This window comes from Punica granatum, chromosome 8 (genome assembly GCF_007655135.1).
Source record: "Punica granatum isolate Tunisia-2019 chromosome 8, ASM765513v2, whole genome shotgun sequence".
NCBI classification, from domain to species: domain Eukaryota; kingdom Viridiplantae; phylum Streptophyta; class Magnoliopsida; order Myrtales; family Lythraceae; genus Punica; species Punica granatum.
The window spans coordinates 7216499-7231824 of NC_045134.1; the positions used below are offsets into that span (position 1 = coordinate 7216499).

At 43.3% G+C, this 15326-nt stretch overlaps 3 protein-coding genes and 1 non-coding gene across 4 annotated transcripts; 1 reads left to right on the top strand and 3 right to left on the bottom strand.

Moving 5' to 3' along the window:
* The first annotated feature begins 738 nt into the window (after positions 1–738).
* On the top strand, positions 739–4947 carry LOC116188573 (protein ROLLING AND ERECT LEAF 2). Its single transcript, XM_031518019.1, has 4 exons — positions 739–2077; positions 3055–3230; positions 3524–3747; positions 3877–4947. Exons 1-4 carry the CDS (start codon positions 1030–1032, stop codon positions 4649–4651), a joined length of 2223 nt encoding a protein of 740 aa, XP_031373879.1. The 5' UTR covers positions 739–1029; the 3' UTR covers positions 4652–4947.
* A 3435-nt stretch (positions 4948–8382) lies between these two features.
* Positions 8383–10533, bottom strand: LOC116189603 (two-on-two hemoglobin-3). The gene is made up of 4 exons (XM_031519323.1): positions 10308–10533; positions 9816–9946; positions 8972–9116; positions 8383–8854 (listed from the first exon to the last, which is right to left on the bottom strand). The coding sequence occupies exons 1-4, from the start codon at positions 10442–10444 to the stop codon at positions 8767–8769; spliced, it is 501 nt and encodes a 166-aa protein (XP_031375183.1). The 5' UTR covers positions 10445–10533; the 3' UTR covers positions 8383–8766.
* Positions 10534–11601: 1068 nt separating this feature from the next.
* Positions 11602–13756, bottom strand: LOC116189529. Its single transcript, XM_031519225.1, has 2 exons — positions 13512–13756; positions 11602–12485 (listed from the first exon to the last, which is right to left on the bottom strand). The coding sequence occupies exons 1-2, from the start codon at positions 13684–13686 to the stop codon at positions 11785–11787; spliced, it is 876 nt and encodes a 291-aa protein (XP_031375085.1). The 5' UTR covers positions 13687–13756; the 3' UTR covers positions 11602–11784.
* A 681-nt stretch (positions 13757–14437) lies between these two features.
* On the bottom strand, positions 14438–14521 carry TRNAL-CAA. The gene has a single exon. It is a non-coding gene; the product is annotated as a tRNA-Leu (tRNA).
* Positions 14522–15326: the final 805 nt, after the last annotated feature.

Sequence of the window (15326 nt, forward strand, 5' to 3'; positions counted from 1 at the left end):
GGCGAGACCCATGTTACGTATATTTTTATGCACAACCTCAAGCGCTCCCCCTTTCCCAGCCAGGCTGGTTATACGAGAAACTATTAACAAGTAATTTCTCACAATTACGTATCGAAAAAAAACCGATAAATTCACCGTGTTTAAATGAAACAATGAAAAACTATTAACAACGGACGTTCGGTCATTTACTGCAACTCTATCGACACTTTAAAGTTCATCTACCCATGCCGAGCTTTTCCTCGGGCTCGCTTTCACGATATTCCCCTTTCTTGGTGGATTCCAGTCCTTTCAACTTTTACCCAATTGATGAAAGTTGTTCATTGCCTAGGAAGCCCTCTCTAATCAACCAAAAAAATCGATGTCCATGTCTCTCTTCTGTTTGTTTCCCTGTCCTTCATATGAAGAATTTTACCCCATTTCTCTACATCCACGTCCCGTGTGAAAATTTTTTAATTTTTAAGCGAGAAAAAAGAAAAAAAAACTCAAATAAAGACAAAAATAAATTATAACCCGGTAATTATTTTGCCCATATGGGTGGACCCCTATTTTTTCCACTTTATATGACTTAATGGTCCTATGGCTCCTCGAACGTCGTCGTACCGCCTCAAAAAATGTGACCGTTTAGCTCAAAATCAAACATATTATTTCGATAATGACAATTAACGGGAAAAAGCGGAAAAAAAGAAAAAAAAAAACAAAAACAAAAACAAAAACAGAGACCCCTACTCCCCTTCGCTACTGCTGCTGCTGCTCACATGGTGTCCCCAGAAGAAAACACCACCTGCTCTGCTCCTTCTCTCTCTCTCTCTCTCTCTCTCTGGCCTCTGCTCACTCACACTCTTATTGTTCTCCTCTCTGTCCGAATCCTTGGCCGTATTCTTCTTCTTGCTGCAAAACCCAGCTCAAAAATCCAACCTTTTTCTTGATCTGAGCTGAATCTTGATGTGAGGGAGCCGCTGGAGCTCGACCCACGTTGCAGGCTGTGCCTTTGAAGCTCAGGAAGAGGGAACACAGTTGAGGAGGGAGGGAATGGGTTGTGCCCAGTCGAGGATAGACAATGAGGAGTCCGTCTCCCGCTGCAAGGACCGGAGGAACCTCATGAAGGAGGCGGTCACTGCCCGGAACGCCTTCGCCGCCGGCCACACGGGCTATGCCATGGCCCTCAAGAACACCGGCGCCGCCCTCAGCGACTACGGCCATGGGGAGTCCGAGCAGAGCTACCCGAGTGCTGCCCTCCACGGGGAGGCGGCGCCTGACCACCACCATGCTGCCCCGCCTCCGCCGCCTCCCCCGCCCATGGACAGCCTACCTCCGCCGCCCCCTCCGCTGCCTAACTTCTCTCCGAGCCCCCTTCAGCGTGCTGTGAGCTTGCCGGAGTTCTCCGGCCCGAGGAGGCCTGGCATGCCTGCGGACGGGCCAGCCTCAGGGACGATACTGGAGGAGGATGAGGAGAATGAGGGAGGAGCAAAGGTGGAGCATTTACACCGGCCTCGTAGGGTTAATCGTGCCAGTAGGAATGTGTCAGGTGGTGGTGGTGGTGGTGGTAAGGTCCACGAGGAGGTGGCGGCACCGCCCTTGAGGGGAGCCGATAACAATCAGGTGCCGCCAATGCCCGAGTCCAAGGGAATGGCCTGGGATTACTTCTTCATGGTGGACAACATGCCGGGCCCCACCTTGGGTGGCCCTGAGGAGGAAGATGAGGAGGAGGAGGAGGAGGAGGAGGAGACGGAGGTAATGAAAGATCGGAACTTGCATAATGAAGTTGAGAATGACAGGTTTCGGGAAGTAGGTAGCGCGGGCAATGGGGTCAGAGCCAATGAGCCTGAAGAGGAACCAAAGACTCCGGAGAAAGTGGTGGAAGAGAGGGTGGAGAGTGTCCATATTGAACACTCCAAGACGGCTCCGGCCGATCTCCGGAGGGTTGGGAAAGTGGCAGTGGTTCCCGGCATTACCCTGGTGAAGTTGCTGGGGGACATTGATGATCACTTCCTGAAGGCATCTGAAAGTGCACAGGAGGTCTCGAAGATGCTCGAGGCCACTCGTCTCCATTATCACTCGAACTTCGCCGACAATCGAGGTAATTTGGTTTCGGAACACAAGATTCTGTTTGTGGATAGATTGTATCTAAATTCAACTGATTTGGGTGATGATTAGGTGTGCAATTAGTTAGCATTGCTTTGATCAGCATACTGAATGGTGGACAAAAGCATAGGACTCGAAAGTTTAAAGTAATTATGTTTTCACCTGAACTCTTGACTAACGAGCCTCTTGACCCTTATTTAGAACTTCACTTAGACATTCCCGTAACTTGTTAATATTCGACACAAAGTTCGTATTCAGAGCCTCTGTGCTGCTGAAGTTTTGCAATACCGGCTGCATCAGAAATTGGTAATCTTTCGACTGTTTTGTCGACATAGAACAGCTGTGGCCCAATTCCAGCTGTTGGATAGAGGTTTGCAAGTAAGCAAGAAGTGATCCAATGATGCTAATTATATGGGAATTTAGTACATAGCACTTTTTCAATAGGCATAGCTCCTGGTTTATAGTGCAATATAGATTGGAAGTGCATCAATTGAGAGAATGGCAACAAGAGCTGACTCTGATGGCTGTAGTGGGGCCTACTAAGCTTTGAATGATTGTTGGATGAAATATTGCTAGATAGTGTCTGAAGTCAGGGGACAGAGTCGGAATCATAGGGCTGTAATAATATCCAATAAATTGATGCTTCTGAGTCTACGGATCCTTTATGGTGGTAGTGGTGGGATGGTACTATAGCTATTATGACGAGGGATGGCAACTTTAATTATTGGTGGGAGAAAGCATAATTGGAGGTTTATTTGTTCTCCCATTCAAAAGGCAAAAGAAATCGTATCAATTCAATCTTTGCTTAATAGTTTGAATTTTCTTGGGTATCCTATTCCTGTTTGTACCTTTAAAAATGGTTTGTCTTGTACGTTCGTATTTGTACCTTAAAGACGTCGGCGTTGATAGAAATTGGTGATTATACACATTTAACCGTTTATGGTCTGTTCATGCTGGTTATTTCTTATGCAGGGCATATCGATCATTCTGCAAGAGTGATGCGGGTAATTACATGGAACAAGTCATTCAGGGGCTTTTCGAATGGTGATGGTGGTAAAGATGATTTTGATGCAGATGAATACGAAACTCATGCCACCATTCTCGACAAGCTGTTGGCATGGGAGAAAAAGCTGTATGACGAAGTGAAGGTATGGATACGTGCCCATTTTTCATTCTCTCCAAGGCTTTGGATTTTAATCTTGGGCAAGATGATCAATTTGAGAATCTTGGAGAAAACTCAGAATTGATAGCTTGTGTAGTAGAAGTTGTTGAAGACTGTCCCAAGGATTTGCGACAACTGTCAATTTGATTCCAGGAAATCACTATTAATTTTCCAGTTTTCTGCGTCTTATCTTCCTAAGAAATGCAAGAAAGGTTAAGCTACTCCAATGTGCTGAGATTTTCACTTTTTCTGTGTTTTAATTCATCTCCTTTCTTGCAGCAAGGTGAGCTCATGAAGCTCGAGTATCAAAGGAAGGTTTCTCTGCTGAACAAGCAGAAGAAACGTGCGGTGAGCACTGAGTCCTTAGAGAAAACTAAAGCAGCTGTGAGTCATCTGCACACGAGATACATTGTCGATATGCAATCCATGGACTCAACTGCCTCCGAGATCAATCACATTCGCGATGAGCAGCTGTACCCGAAGCTGGCTTCCCTTGTCGATGGGTAAGTTTTTCCATTACTCGGGAAATTTTTAAAATATTCCTTTTTATTTTGGAAATTTTTAAAATTTTTCGATTCCAACCCTTCGAATGACAATTGAATAATTTGCGCATTACACTGTTCAATATACAGGATGGCCAAAATGTGGGAAAGCATGTACTTTCACCATGATACACAACAAAAGATTGTGAACGACCTCAAGTCCCTCGACATCTCACATGCTCCTCTTGAGACCACAAGGCACCACCATGAGCGGACGGTCCAGCTCCACAGGATCGTACTCGACTGGGTGTCCCAGTTTGAGAAGCTCATGATCCACCAAAAGCAATACGTGCGGGCCTTGAGCGGTTGGCTCAAGCTGAACCTCATCCCTATTGAGAGCTCCCTCAAGGAGAAGATCTCATCCCCGCCTCGAGCACAGAACCCCCCAATCCAGGCCCTGCTCCACTCTTGGCACGACCTCCTAGAGAAGCTCCCCGATGAGCTCGCTAAGTCTGCCATCAACTCCTTTGCCGCCGTGGTAAAGACGATCGTGGACCACCAGGAGGAGGAGATGAAGTTGAAGGAGAGGTGCGAGGAGGCAAGGAAGGAGTTTATGAGGAAGAACCAAGCCTTCGAGGACTGGTACCAGAAGTATATGCAGAGGAAGGGATCTGAGGTCGGGGAAGAGGGGACCGGGAACCCCAACGATCCTGTTGTGGAGCGGCAGGCGGCTGTAGAGAGCTTGAAAAAGAGGTGGGAGGAAGAAGCAGAGGCCCACCAAAGGCACTGCATCCAAGTCCGAGAGAAGTCGCTCGGGAGCCTCAAGATCCGCCTCCCAGAGCTTTTCAGAGCCATGTCAGACTATGCCCACTCTTGCTCGGATGTGTACATGAGGCTCAGGTCCGTGACCTACGCTCGTAAGTAAGGCACCAAAGGGGTCAGTCGAAATTTTGGTAATGTCGGGTAGTCAATTTCGCTGAATGTTTGTTAGTCTTGGTTCATTTACGGGACGTGTTCCTTCGCTGTTAACATAGGACGTCCAGATCCGACCAAAACCGCGGAGGATTTGGTGATTGTGGAACGTCCTAGGGTCGATCTCTCGGGTGGGTTTGGCTTCCGATCGCGTGTATCTATTCGGCTGTCAACTGGTTCGGTACTAATTATGTGTATTCTTAATGCATCGAAGTTAAGGCAGTTTGAGTCAAATATTTTGCTGCTAAATCATTCAGCATTATTGTGTTATGATTAAGACAATAGTTGTTCTGTCAATTCTTCGATCGCGACACGCTACCTCGTAAGGTTCTTTCATTAAAAACAAACACGGACTCGACGCTAACTTGACAAACTACAATCTGTCTCCTCCGGCAAGAGAATTTCTGGATCGTGCTGCTGCCATTTATCCCGTCTTATCGAATAATTGAACGATGTCTAGTTCATTTCTCACAAATTAATTATAGTTATTAAGCCATGTAATTAGCGAATGTTTGTCAACAAAATCAAATTTAACTTTATATTTAAAAATATAATCATTATTTTTTATTTTTTTTCAAATTATCTCTCTTATTTTTTCTAATTAATTTTATATTAAATTTTTTCAGCTATCCAACATTTTTTTTTAATTTTAACATTTTTTTCTCCAATTTCAGATAAATACAATCATTGCTTTTATATTTTCTTCTTTAAATTATCACATACTTTTTAAAATAATCTTATTTTTATCTCCTCAAATCAAATAAAGTCAAATTAAATTAAACTTAATTTCATTACCATGTGCAACGATAGTGTCTATTTTTCGTTCGATTTTATTAATTATTATTTTTGATTAATTTCGGAAATGACAGAGTGAGGCCTCTGACAGACGGAGGGATTCTTTCGGCCGCCGAGTCACACTTTTGACTATTTTATACGCACAGATATCTGAATTACTTCGAACCCCACCTTCAAGCCACCAAATCCCGGCCTAATTACATTATTACCCCTCCACGCTGAATCTAATCGGATCGCACGTCGGACATTTCGCGGGCGAACCGCACCGTCACGATCGAAAGATTCATACATAACAACTCCGCGAACAGCAAGTGCGGCATTCAAACCCAAAGGAAGCATAAGAGACATAGCTCTCTCATTCCTCGAGTCGAAGTTGGACTGAAATTGAACGAGACTAGAGCCAAATGCTCAACCGATAATTTATCAAAGCAAAGGGCAAAAGTGTAACTTCTCTTCCTTAAGTGCGCCAAGTTTGAAATTTGTGTTACATGGCATCTGAACGAGGGCCTCGAGTAGAACCAAGTCAATTAATTTGTTAGCATCTAATTCTCAATTTCCCTTGCTTAATCATAAATTCATTTCCACATTGGCATGCTATACATAATATATAATATATAAAACATATATACACATGTATATATAGACATGTCTCCCTTACTTCTTCAAATTTGCCTTGAATTCCTCTGCTCTGATCTCTCTAGTTCTATAAACCGTTCATCAGTTCGAGGATGGGGTTCGGGAAGTCTTGGGAGACGAGGATGGAGACCATCTACTTGGGCCGGAGCTGCTCGGGGGATGGCCGCCGGAGGCCGCCGCAGGGTTGGCGGCTGCTGTGGAAGAGATTCAAAGGAGGAGTGGTCAATAAGATCAAGAAAGTTGCTGAAAGCAGTGCTGCCAATTGTAATTCTAGTAGCAGTGCTCATGGTTCCTATGACCCGACAGAGTACTTGCAGAATTTCGATCACGGGTCCGGGTGGAACCGCATGTCCTTCTCGGCCCGTTTTGCGGATCCCTCCTCGATTAGCCGGAGGCATCATCTGCTGATGGATTGATTAGTTCTTCGGGTGCTGGAACCACATTAGATAGGGTGGAGCACTGCCGGGCTGGTGATTTGGGAAAAGCAAAAACCGAAGTTCTCTATGGCGCGCTCCGATTGATACAAAATTCATGTTGCACGTAACTTCTTTCGGAGTTCGATTTTGTGTCTGATTTGGATGTAATGTGCATCGTCTAAATGCAAATGAATATTCCCCTCTTCCTCATTTCTTCTTCAAATTCAAGAATTTTCAGAAACTTCGGCTGGAAAAATGAAAAATATAAACAATTTGAAGTAATAAAAGGGAAAATAGAAGAAGAAGAAAAGATGTTGCAGTGAGTGTAGCTGTTTCATTTGAAAGTCCTATTGGCAGATTTACACATATTTTCTGGCGAAAATCACAAGATATTCTTAGCCATTCAATAAAATTAAATTTTACTTGAACACCGACTTACTCTGACTACAGAGCATTTACAATGGATTTTGAACCTCTCATCCACTAACAGCAATTCATCGATCGATTTATCCATTGCACCATGTCTAGTGATTGAAGATTTATTAGTTTTAGTACCCACAGAGAATTGACGCATCAACTGTAAGGCTTAATTTTATGCAAAAACAACATATAAAATGAGAGGGAAAAAGTCAAAAGAATATTTCTCCTTTTTATTTTCCTCTCTAGAAGATTATCCATGCTAATGCTATTACATAGTCATACATGGAACAGGAATCATCATACAGGTAGGTCCGATAACCAATCCGGTGATGTCGACGCATGTGTTTTCGAGATTTAGACTTCTACTTAGATTGGATATGGAGACGTAACAACATGTCAGGGTCGTGGGAAATTGAGTGGTGGCTCGATCAAACCTGAGGAAGTACATCCAGGAGTACTGTGGTCCAAGTCCAAGATGCTGGTCAATCCTCTGTCATCGGCTGCAATGTGGCTCGGACCCGGCCAAGGAACTAGGATGGCTATGGACTGCTCGTGCCTTGGTCCGGAGCCACCGAGCTTGACTACATTCAATCAAACTCAACCTAATTCTTTTGAAATTTCCGAGCACGCAACTGCTGAACTTGAATATTTATTAGAACCATAAGAAAACATGTAAGCTTTAGAGGTTTATTATATATATATATATATATATTTGTCGACTAAGACAAATCTTTTGAAAAAAAAAAAGAAAAGAAAAAACAAAGACAAATCTTCATTTGTGCATGTCTTAATGGGAAATGGGGTTTTGACCTTTCTAATGGCTTGTTACGGTCTTCGAGGCTATTCACCAAAAAATGATCTTCGAGGTAAAGGCATGGACGAAATCACGACAAGAAAAGGACAAAAAAAAAAAGAAAGAAGAAGAAGCAGACCCTCGAAAACATGTAAAGCTTGGAGCTTTGTGCATCCTTTTACTTTACCAGTGCTCTCCCCGTTCTGTCTTATCCATCTTCTAAGACCGGCAGATCAATTTTTTATGATACGAATCCGTAACATAAAAGTTTATGTGTACGATGGTCATAGGGGATTGGACGGGTCCCTTCAATAGCAGAGGCTAAGGTTTAAAAGGTTAAACGTGAGTCTATCCATAGCTAGTTAAGTCGAGAAATCCTTACAAGGAGTGTGAACATAAGTCGCGGAACAACACGAACCAGTTGCAGTGAACCTGAATCGTTGCAGCCCACGGTGAACCGCGGATGTTCCGAATCCGAGATGATGATAAGCAGGGCTTGCAGCTACATAACTGGATCTAATCGTGGACCGGGCCGATACTCGGTTTTGCAAATTCAGCCCAATTTGAATGCAGAATTACTATTTTTTATATTAGAAAAATAAACATTACTATATTTGGTAAGCATACTCAATTCCTTGGAATGCCACATTAGGGCATGTCCAAGATTGTTTTGTTATTAGTTACGGGTATCGGTCTAGTATTACATATACCGAGATTGAAGATCCGAGGCGCTAACTAATCCTTGCCGCCCCCGACCTTTTATTTTTCCTTGATCAATTTGTAAAAGGTGTCTACATCACTCGAAGACCATCTTTAACACAGCGAGAGAGACTCGGGAGGAGAAATAAACAGCCCGTGTTATTGGTGGCAATGAACAAGCTGTTGAGGGTATTCTTCTTGAACAATTATGTAACGTTAGTTCTTCCTAAATCCAAGGAAGAAGTACTAAGAAGGATTCATAGATTTCTGCTGTGATGTCCGATAAAAGCCAGGAAGTTCTGCGGAGGACTATTTGCTGGTGGCATGCTTACAATTAGGAGCCTGCTGGCTCTGATTCTTCAGCTGGTCCCCTGCCACGAGAAAGAATGCCGTGTGCCTGCAAGCTCGGGAAAATTATATATCATCAAAATCGAAATTCAAAGAGGATGTGCTGAGAAACTTAATGGAAATGCTGGTGTGCGAGGAGGCTTATCTGAAGGTTCTTGTTTGTTACCTGAAAAAGTTCATCATTTTAGTCTTTGAGTCCGGGTCGATCTCCGGGGTGCTGTCTAGTGCTTGTTGCATGTGGTGTAGCCACCTTTCTGCGGCCTGATGTGTCACGGGAAATGGTCTGTGGCGTCCAATCAGTGCGGGATGACCTGCAAAAGGAAAAGCAAACATTGCACAGCGTTAAGTGAAGGTTCATTGTTTTACATGAAGGTCGTTTCCATTCCAGAGATGATAAACCGGGGAAGGAATGGGAATGGAGGTAATGAGTGAAGGAGAAGGGATCAGATCAGGAGGGAAAGGCGATCATCTCAAGTGGTTTTACTGCAGACAAGGGAAGGAAAACGACTTTCCCTACCTTCGCCTGCCCTTGATTTCGACAAGCTTGAGTTGCTTATTAGATCAGTAGGGACTGGAACTAGTGCTCTCATTCGGTAGTTCACATTAACAGAAGCTTGCCGTTCATAAAAAAACTTTGACAATAATTCCAAGTTCCGAATTGAAGCTTGTCCAGTTTCTTGAGCTCACTCATTAGAATGGACGAGATTCAAGATATTGTGCGGTGGAGAGATCATAGGCCTGAAGAAGTGCAGAAATGACACCCATAGGGAAACCTCAGCAATTGGTTGCAAAGAATCATTCCAGTTTTTTCTTTTCTTCCACCAAAAAAAAAACACAACAATTTTCATCTCTTAACCGGAATAACCAAAGTCGTCTTAGGAATCGTAATATGACACCGATTACGATAGCTTTCGTGTTATCCAAGAAAACGAAAACGGGAAGGTCCAGAGTTTACAAGACCAAGCATACGATCCAATCCCGAAAAAACATAAACTGAGAAGAACTTCTACCTTTCCTTTGAGAGTACAGCGGGGGGCCTCCCATCCTCTGCACGAAGAACTCGTACTGGTTCTGAATAGCGTCTTCTTTCTTCGAGCCTGCGAAAATCGATCGGAACCACTCCTCATCGTCATCGTAGACCCTGGAGAAAAAGCCCGAAACTTTCATCAGCTTTACCCGAACAAATTAACTCCATATGCAATCCGAAGCAACAGCAACTCGAAAGTTCGAGTACCCGAATCATCCCAATTACCATTTGATCCGACAGTTTTCATTTCACTGGCCTTAATCCGAGAATCCCGCATCTCAAATTAAGTATTAACATCCCGAAAACAATGATCAATCTCTAATCTCGCCCGAATATTCCGGTCACCGGAGCAAAGCATTACACATTTCCGATCAATCGGACTTTCCATCGAACAAGACAGATTGAAATTCAGGCACGGAAAGGAACGGCTAAGGAATCCGATCGCGGAGCATGGGAAGAAGAAATCGAGCAGTACCGAGTGTAGAAATTGGTGGAGAGGTTGATGAAGGCCTGGAGGCCGAGTCTCTGGAAGAGATTGGTGGAGTCGATGGCGAACGCGTCGGTCAAGTCAACGCCGCTCCACTCGGAGGCCTTCTCCTGCAGGCTCTGCATCACTCTCGCTCTCTCTCTCAAGCGGAGATGGAAGTGGAGCGTGGCGGCGGGACGTCTTTGTGGCGGCTGGTTTTGAATTTGGTCGGATTTGATTGATTGATGGGGCTTTTATATGTGTGGGAAGTGGGAAACTATGGGCGGGAGAAGATTCGATGCTGTGGTCCATGATAAGGTCTGATCATGGAGACATAATGAGGTAATTATGTCGTCGGAATCTCTCAAATTTCGCCGGATGATGAACAGAAATAATCACGTATAAATATATATTCCTTTTGTTTTTTTTTTGGGGGCAAATATGAGACTTTACTGGTGTGTTTGGTTTCAGAGTTAAATAGAATTGAGTTTTGATTTTAATTGTGTTATAATGATTATGTCGTTGAATTATGAGAAAAAAATGAAAAAATAATAAATAGTTAAAAGAAAGTGATGATTGTGTAATGATGTTGTTGTTGATTGTTAAAAAAGTAATGAATAGTTGAAAGAATTTATATTAAAAATTGAATTGAATATAATGGAGTTGTATGTGAATTTATATATGGGGCTCACCTTTTTTAATAGAAAGAGTTGATTTTTGTTGTGTAGTAAGTAGAGTTATTAGAGTTAAAATCTTAAAATAAGATCTTAAAACCAAATGGGGTGTTCATATTCTACGAAGTTAGAACGGTTAAAAGTTATAATCGTTCGAGTTTAGGACACGTGAGTTGAGCTGAACCAGTTCGAGTTTAGGATACGTGAGTTGAGCTGGATGGGACCGGTACAAAACATAGGCAGTTCCAATCGAATGGATATAATCGGACGAGAGATAACCGAATCGTTTTTACCTTGCTATCCGATCGACATATTCACATTTGGACCTGGAGTTATTGAATGACCGGAGGGTTGATATACTCCAGTTTTCATGAGGGGAACTGCAAAAATCACTCTTGCCCTGTGATGTGAATCTTCTGTAGGAACTACGGATCTATTAGAAGCAGAGAGACATCGGAAAAATCGGGATTTAAGCAGAGATGTACGGTAATCTGCACGTAGGAATAAGGCTCCTTGCAATTTGCCTTTACGAAGAAGAGATAGCAAAGTGTATTATTTCGAGGGGGGGGGGGGGGGGGGGGGGGGGGGGGGGGGGGGGGGAGGAGGGGAGGGAGGGCAGACGTTAGGGGTACAGAAGACATATTCAATACATTGTCAAGACCAAAAGTGGAGTACAAAAAAGAAATGAACTCATCGAGTAAGTTCAATGACCTAGATGATAGTTTGGTGCAGAGAACCCGAACCTCACAAGTCTATGTATCCTCGAGGGAAAATCGGGCCAGCTAAACTTAAGATCAAAGCAATCAAATCAACTAGAGGAACTTCCCGAAAAAGGATAAGCCAGAGACTACGACTACTGCATAGAGGCTGCAGTCCATTACTATTGCATCGAGAACCTTCATCAACAAGAAACCCAACTCTAAACTGGTCCCGACATGATTGACCCAACCACTCTCATCGTTTGAAGGATTCCTGTTTTCTTCTCTTGTAGGCCTGTCATGACCTGGTTGTTTATGGGACATGATACAGGCGGCAACGATTGTCACATTGGTGAGCAGGAGAAGATATAGGGGCCGAAACGTCAGCATGCTCCTGATGATCCAGCTGCCTAGTATTGGAAAGCCTATGCTTGATAAGACCACAAGAAGTCCCCATATCACAGAACATAGGAGGCGTGTACTAGTGGAAGTTGCTATTGCAGAACTTATTTGACCCGGGTTAATAAATTTCAGGAGATTTGCTGGCAGATTAGACGGATGCACGTTGCCTGAGGAAGGGGCAGATGCACTGAGACTCGCGGAAGGTGTCTCAGACTTCGGACCCACTTCCACATTAGGCAATCCACTGGTATCAGTGCCTGTCTGACCCTCGAAAGCGGGAGCCTCTGAAGTGTCTTCAATAGGGTATCCACTACTAGAATCATGTTTCAACAGCGAAGCCTCGGGGGTATCAAAAGCAGACTCAAGTTTTGGTAACAGAGTCTCGGCAAGTTTATCTTCTCTGTGGTGAGAGCCTGTACAAAATATAAGAAGTTAGAGGAAGAAAACCAAAGAAGAATTTACAAATTTAAGTTAAAGCCTGTCATAAGGTATCTTCAGGACTTCATTGCTAGCTGGGCTTCCCCTTTTACCCCAAATTGATTTGTCTCTCCAATTCACGAATCACAGATATTCACTCGATAAGTGAAACCAAAAGCTAATCCATACGTAGGCGATGTAGTGAGAGGGCTAAGAGAAAAGAACTCCTAAGTCCAAAAGAGAAAATCGTTTGAATCTAGACAAAAGTTCAAGCTTCAAGCAAGGCAAGCTAAAATGACAGAGTTCATAAGAAGGAATTTTCTGTCTTTTCGTTTCAATTGGCCTAAGAGACTCAAAATGAAAACTTGCAAAGATGGTTTCGAAACCAAAAAGAATGCGATCCCCTGCATTCACCACAGAACATAAAGAAACCAGCCCCGTCCCTCACCAAAAACATGCCGTTCCAAGTTACTCAAAACTTCCCCTTATCTCACCATTTCCCCGAACCAAGTTGAGAAAAAAAGTTTGTCGCCAAGAGGAATAAGATCCCTTCATCCCATGTTATGATGGGGCCTCCAATCAAACAGTTGTGGCGTGCAAATGAACCTCGCACACACGTCAATCGCAAATTTCGAATCTTGACATACTTCCTTCCCAATAGCGGAATTATGATTAATTCTGAAGCTGCGATTTTCGCATGCTTCTAACTGATAGTTTCGCCATACAAACATGAATCAAAGCTACAACTGCCACCTTCATCCTTTCCCCTTGAGCACAAAACGAAAGGCTGCTCCGGCTTGCCTTTTTCGTCGACAAGAAACCGAAGGATTCAGGATTCCTTTTTCCCGTCGAAGACTCGAATTCCGTAATGCAGAAACCCATTGCCCGCTTACAATACCAAGCTACCTACACCACGGCCGCATATCGGCTATCCAATGAAAGAAACGTAACGGGATCTAACACACACAAGCGCACGTCCATGAATTTCTACGCAGAGAGGGGAAGAGAGAGAGAGAGAGTACCGCCAGGGAGATGAGGCTGGTCGGGAGGTGGGGCGTCGGGCGGGGAAGTGGGGGGAGGCGACGGTAGGGTTTGGATCCGGCCGGTGATGAGGGCCAAGCGGTCGGATCCCCTGTCCACGATCCGCCTCCTCCGGGCATCTCTGCCGCCGGTTCCGGTGCCATTAGCGGTGGCCATGTTTCCTTCTGTTCTTACTTCTTAGCGGGTCGTGTCCCTCAGCTTTAATAATAGCGTCCGAACTGATCAAAATCAACATTCCTGGAGAGAGGGTAATACAGGAGTAATAAAAAAGGTATAATTATGGAATAGCACCTCAACTATTCGACTCTTCACAGTTTACTCCCTATCTCATCGAAGAACGATTTTGTTGAATATAAGGCAAGTTTAATACAGTAAAAAAAATTTGAACTGAAATTAGAAGATCAATTCTGCGTAGAGATGAAAGTTTAATAATTTGACGTAGCGGCGCTTTCTACTATCTCAAGATTTTTTTGTTTATATTATTTGTACGTAAAGCTATATATAATTAAAATTTTCTTAAAGTGAAAAGAAAATCTACGTATTTTTCATGCACATCTACGCATATTGCCTTGGATTGCCTTGCCTCTCCAATGTCTCAATACATACATTATTTTTTTTATTTTTATTTTGCATTTTCACTACAAAATAGTACTAAATATTTTGTTTATAATCATGATTTATTTCTTTCATCCCGCACTCATAATTTTTTACTATATGTACTCGACAGGGTACATAATTTTTTACATACCTTTTTTTATGGATTTATATTCGTTCATATGCTATATGCTCTAATTGGCAAAAAGTTTCCGCGATACCAACTAATTTTATTTTTGATTTTTTTTTACTTCCTTCCTTGTGGATTATGATGATCATAATAATAATAATAAAACAAAAAAGGAAAAGAAGATGTCAGAAGTGGGATTTGAACCCACGCCCTCTTTCGAGGACCAGAACTTGAGTCTGGCGCCTTAGACCACTCGGCCATCCTGACCCTTTGTTGCCTTAATCTTCCGACAATTTTTCTTAATGAGTATTTCAGTCGGGCTTGCGCCTCTCTAGAGGACCCCTATTTGCAGTCAAAGCCCCGTATGGGCAAAAGCCCAAACGTTTGAATTGATGCGTGCTTCAAGTATTATATGTTCGGCATCCAACAAGCGGAAATCTAACTCAAGCCAAAGATAAATTCATGCCGTGTATCGGGTGCTGCAAAAGGGCAAGAGCTCTTGCAGTATGGTGATAAAAGTTTGGCGACAGACAAGACATGAGGTGCTTCCGATCTCCAATGAGTCGTTAGATGCTTGGGTCTCGACAAACAAGACACGAGGTGCTTGCGGTATGAATAGTGAATGCGTTACATTGCCTCTTAGGAAAACATGATTTTCCATCCCAAATTATCGAAGTCAAATGACCTCTGAGGATAAGAAGTGTCAGTCCATCTAAATTAATTCCTTTATCCGCTTTGTTGGTCAACTGGATCTGGGCCAAAGTCCTTTCCTTAAATGGAAAAACAAAATCTTGCCATCTGAAAAAAAAAATAAAAAAAAAATCCACAAAAAGTCAACGTTCCCTCGATATGACACAATCTTATTACTTTAACACATCAGGACATGCTCAATAATGCACAAGGGGCTGGGCATTATGTAACAAGTTGCCCCCTTGGTCCAAGATCGAGGATTCCCAGGAAGCTGTTACTGCGATAAAGTTCCCATCACATCTCAGCCCCGACCAGGCTAGATCTAGAGGACGGGAGGTTCGTTAGAGCAGTCCATGCCATAACCATCAAGGGGGTTTTATAA

Bases quoted from the DNA above. Each gene is read 5' to 3' on its own strand.
- LOC116189529 (XM_031519225.1), bottom strand. From the start codon at position 13,686: ATGGCCACCGCTAATGGCACCGGAACCGGCGGCAGAGATGCCCGGAGG. The intron at 12,486-13,511 runs GTACTCTCTCTC...TATTTTGTACAG, and splicing joins CCAGCCTCATCTCCCTGGCG to GCTCTCACCACAGAGAAGAT.
- LOC116188573 (XM_031518019.1), top strand. From the start codon at position 1,030: ATGGGTTGTGCCCAGTCGAGGATAGACAATGAGGAGTCCGTCTCCCGC. The intron at 3,231-3,523 runs GTATGGATACGT...CCTTTCTTGCAG, and splicing joins AGCTGTATGACGAAGTGAAG to CAAGGTGAGCTCATGAAGCT. The intron at 3,748-3,876 runs GTAAGTTTTTCC...TTCAATATACAG, and splicing joins CTGGCTTCCCTTGTCGATGG to GATGGCCAAAATGTGGGAAA.
- LOC116189603 (XM_031519323.1), bottom strand. From the start codon at position 10,444: ATGCAGAGCCTGCAGGAGAAGGCCTCCGAGTGGAGCGGCGTTGACTTG. The intron at 9,947-10,307 runs GTACTGCTCGAT...CTTTTTCTCCAG, and splicing joins TCCACCAATTTCTACACTCG to GGTCTACGATGACGATGAGG. The intron at 8,855-8,971 runs GTAACAAACAAG...CCGAGCTTGCAG, and splicing joins AAAATGATGAACTTTTTCAG to GCACACGGCATTCTTTCTCG.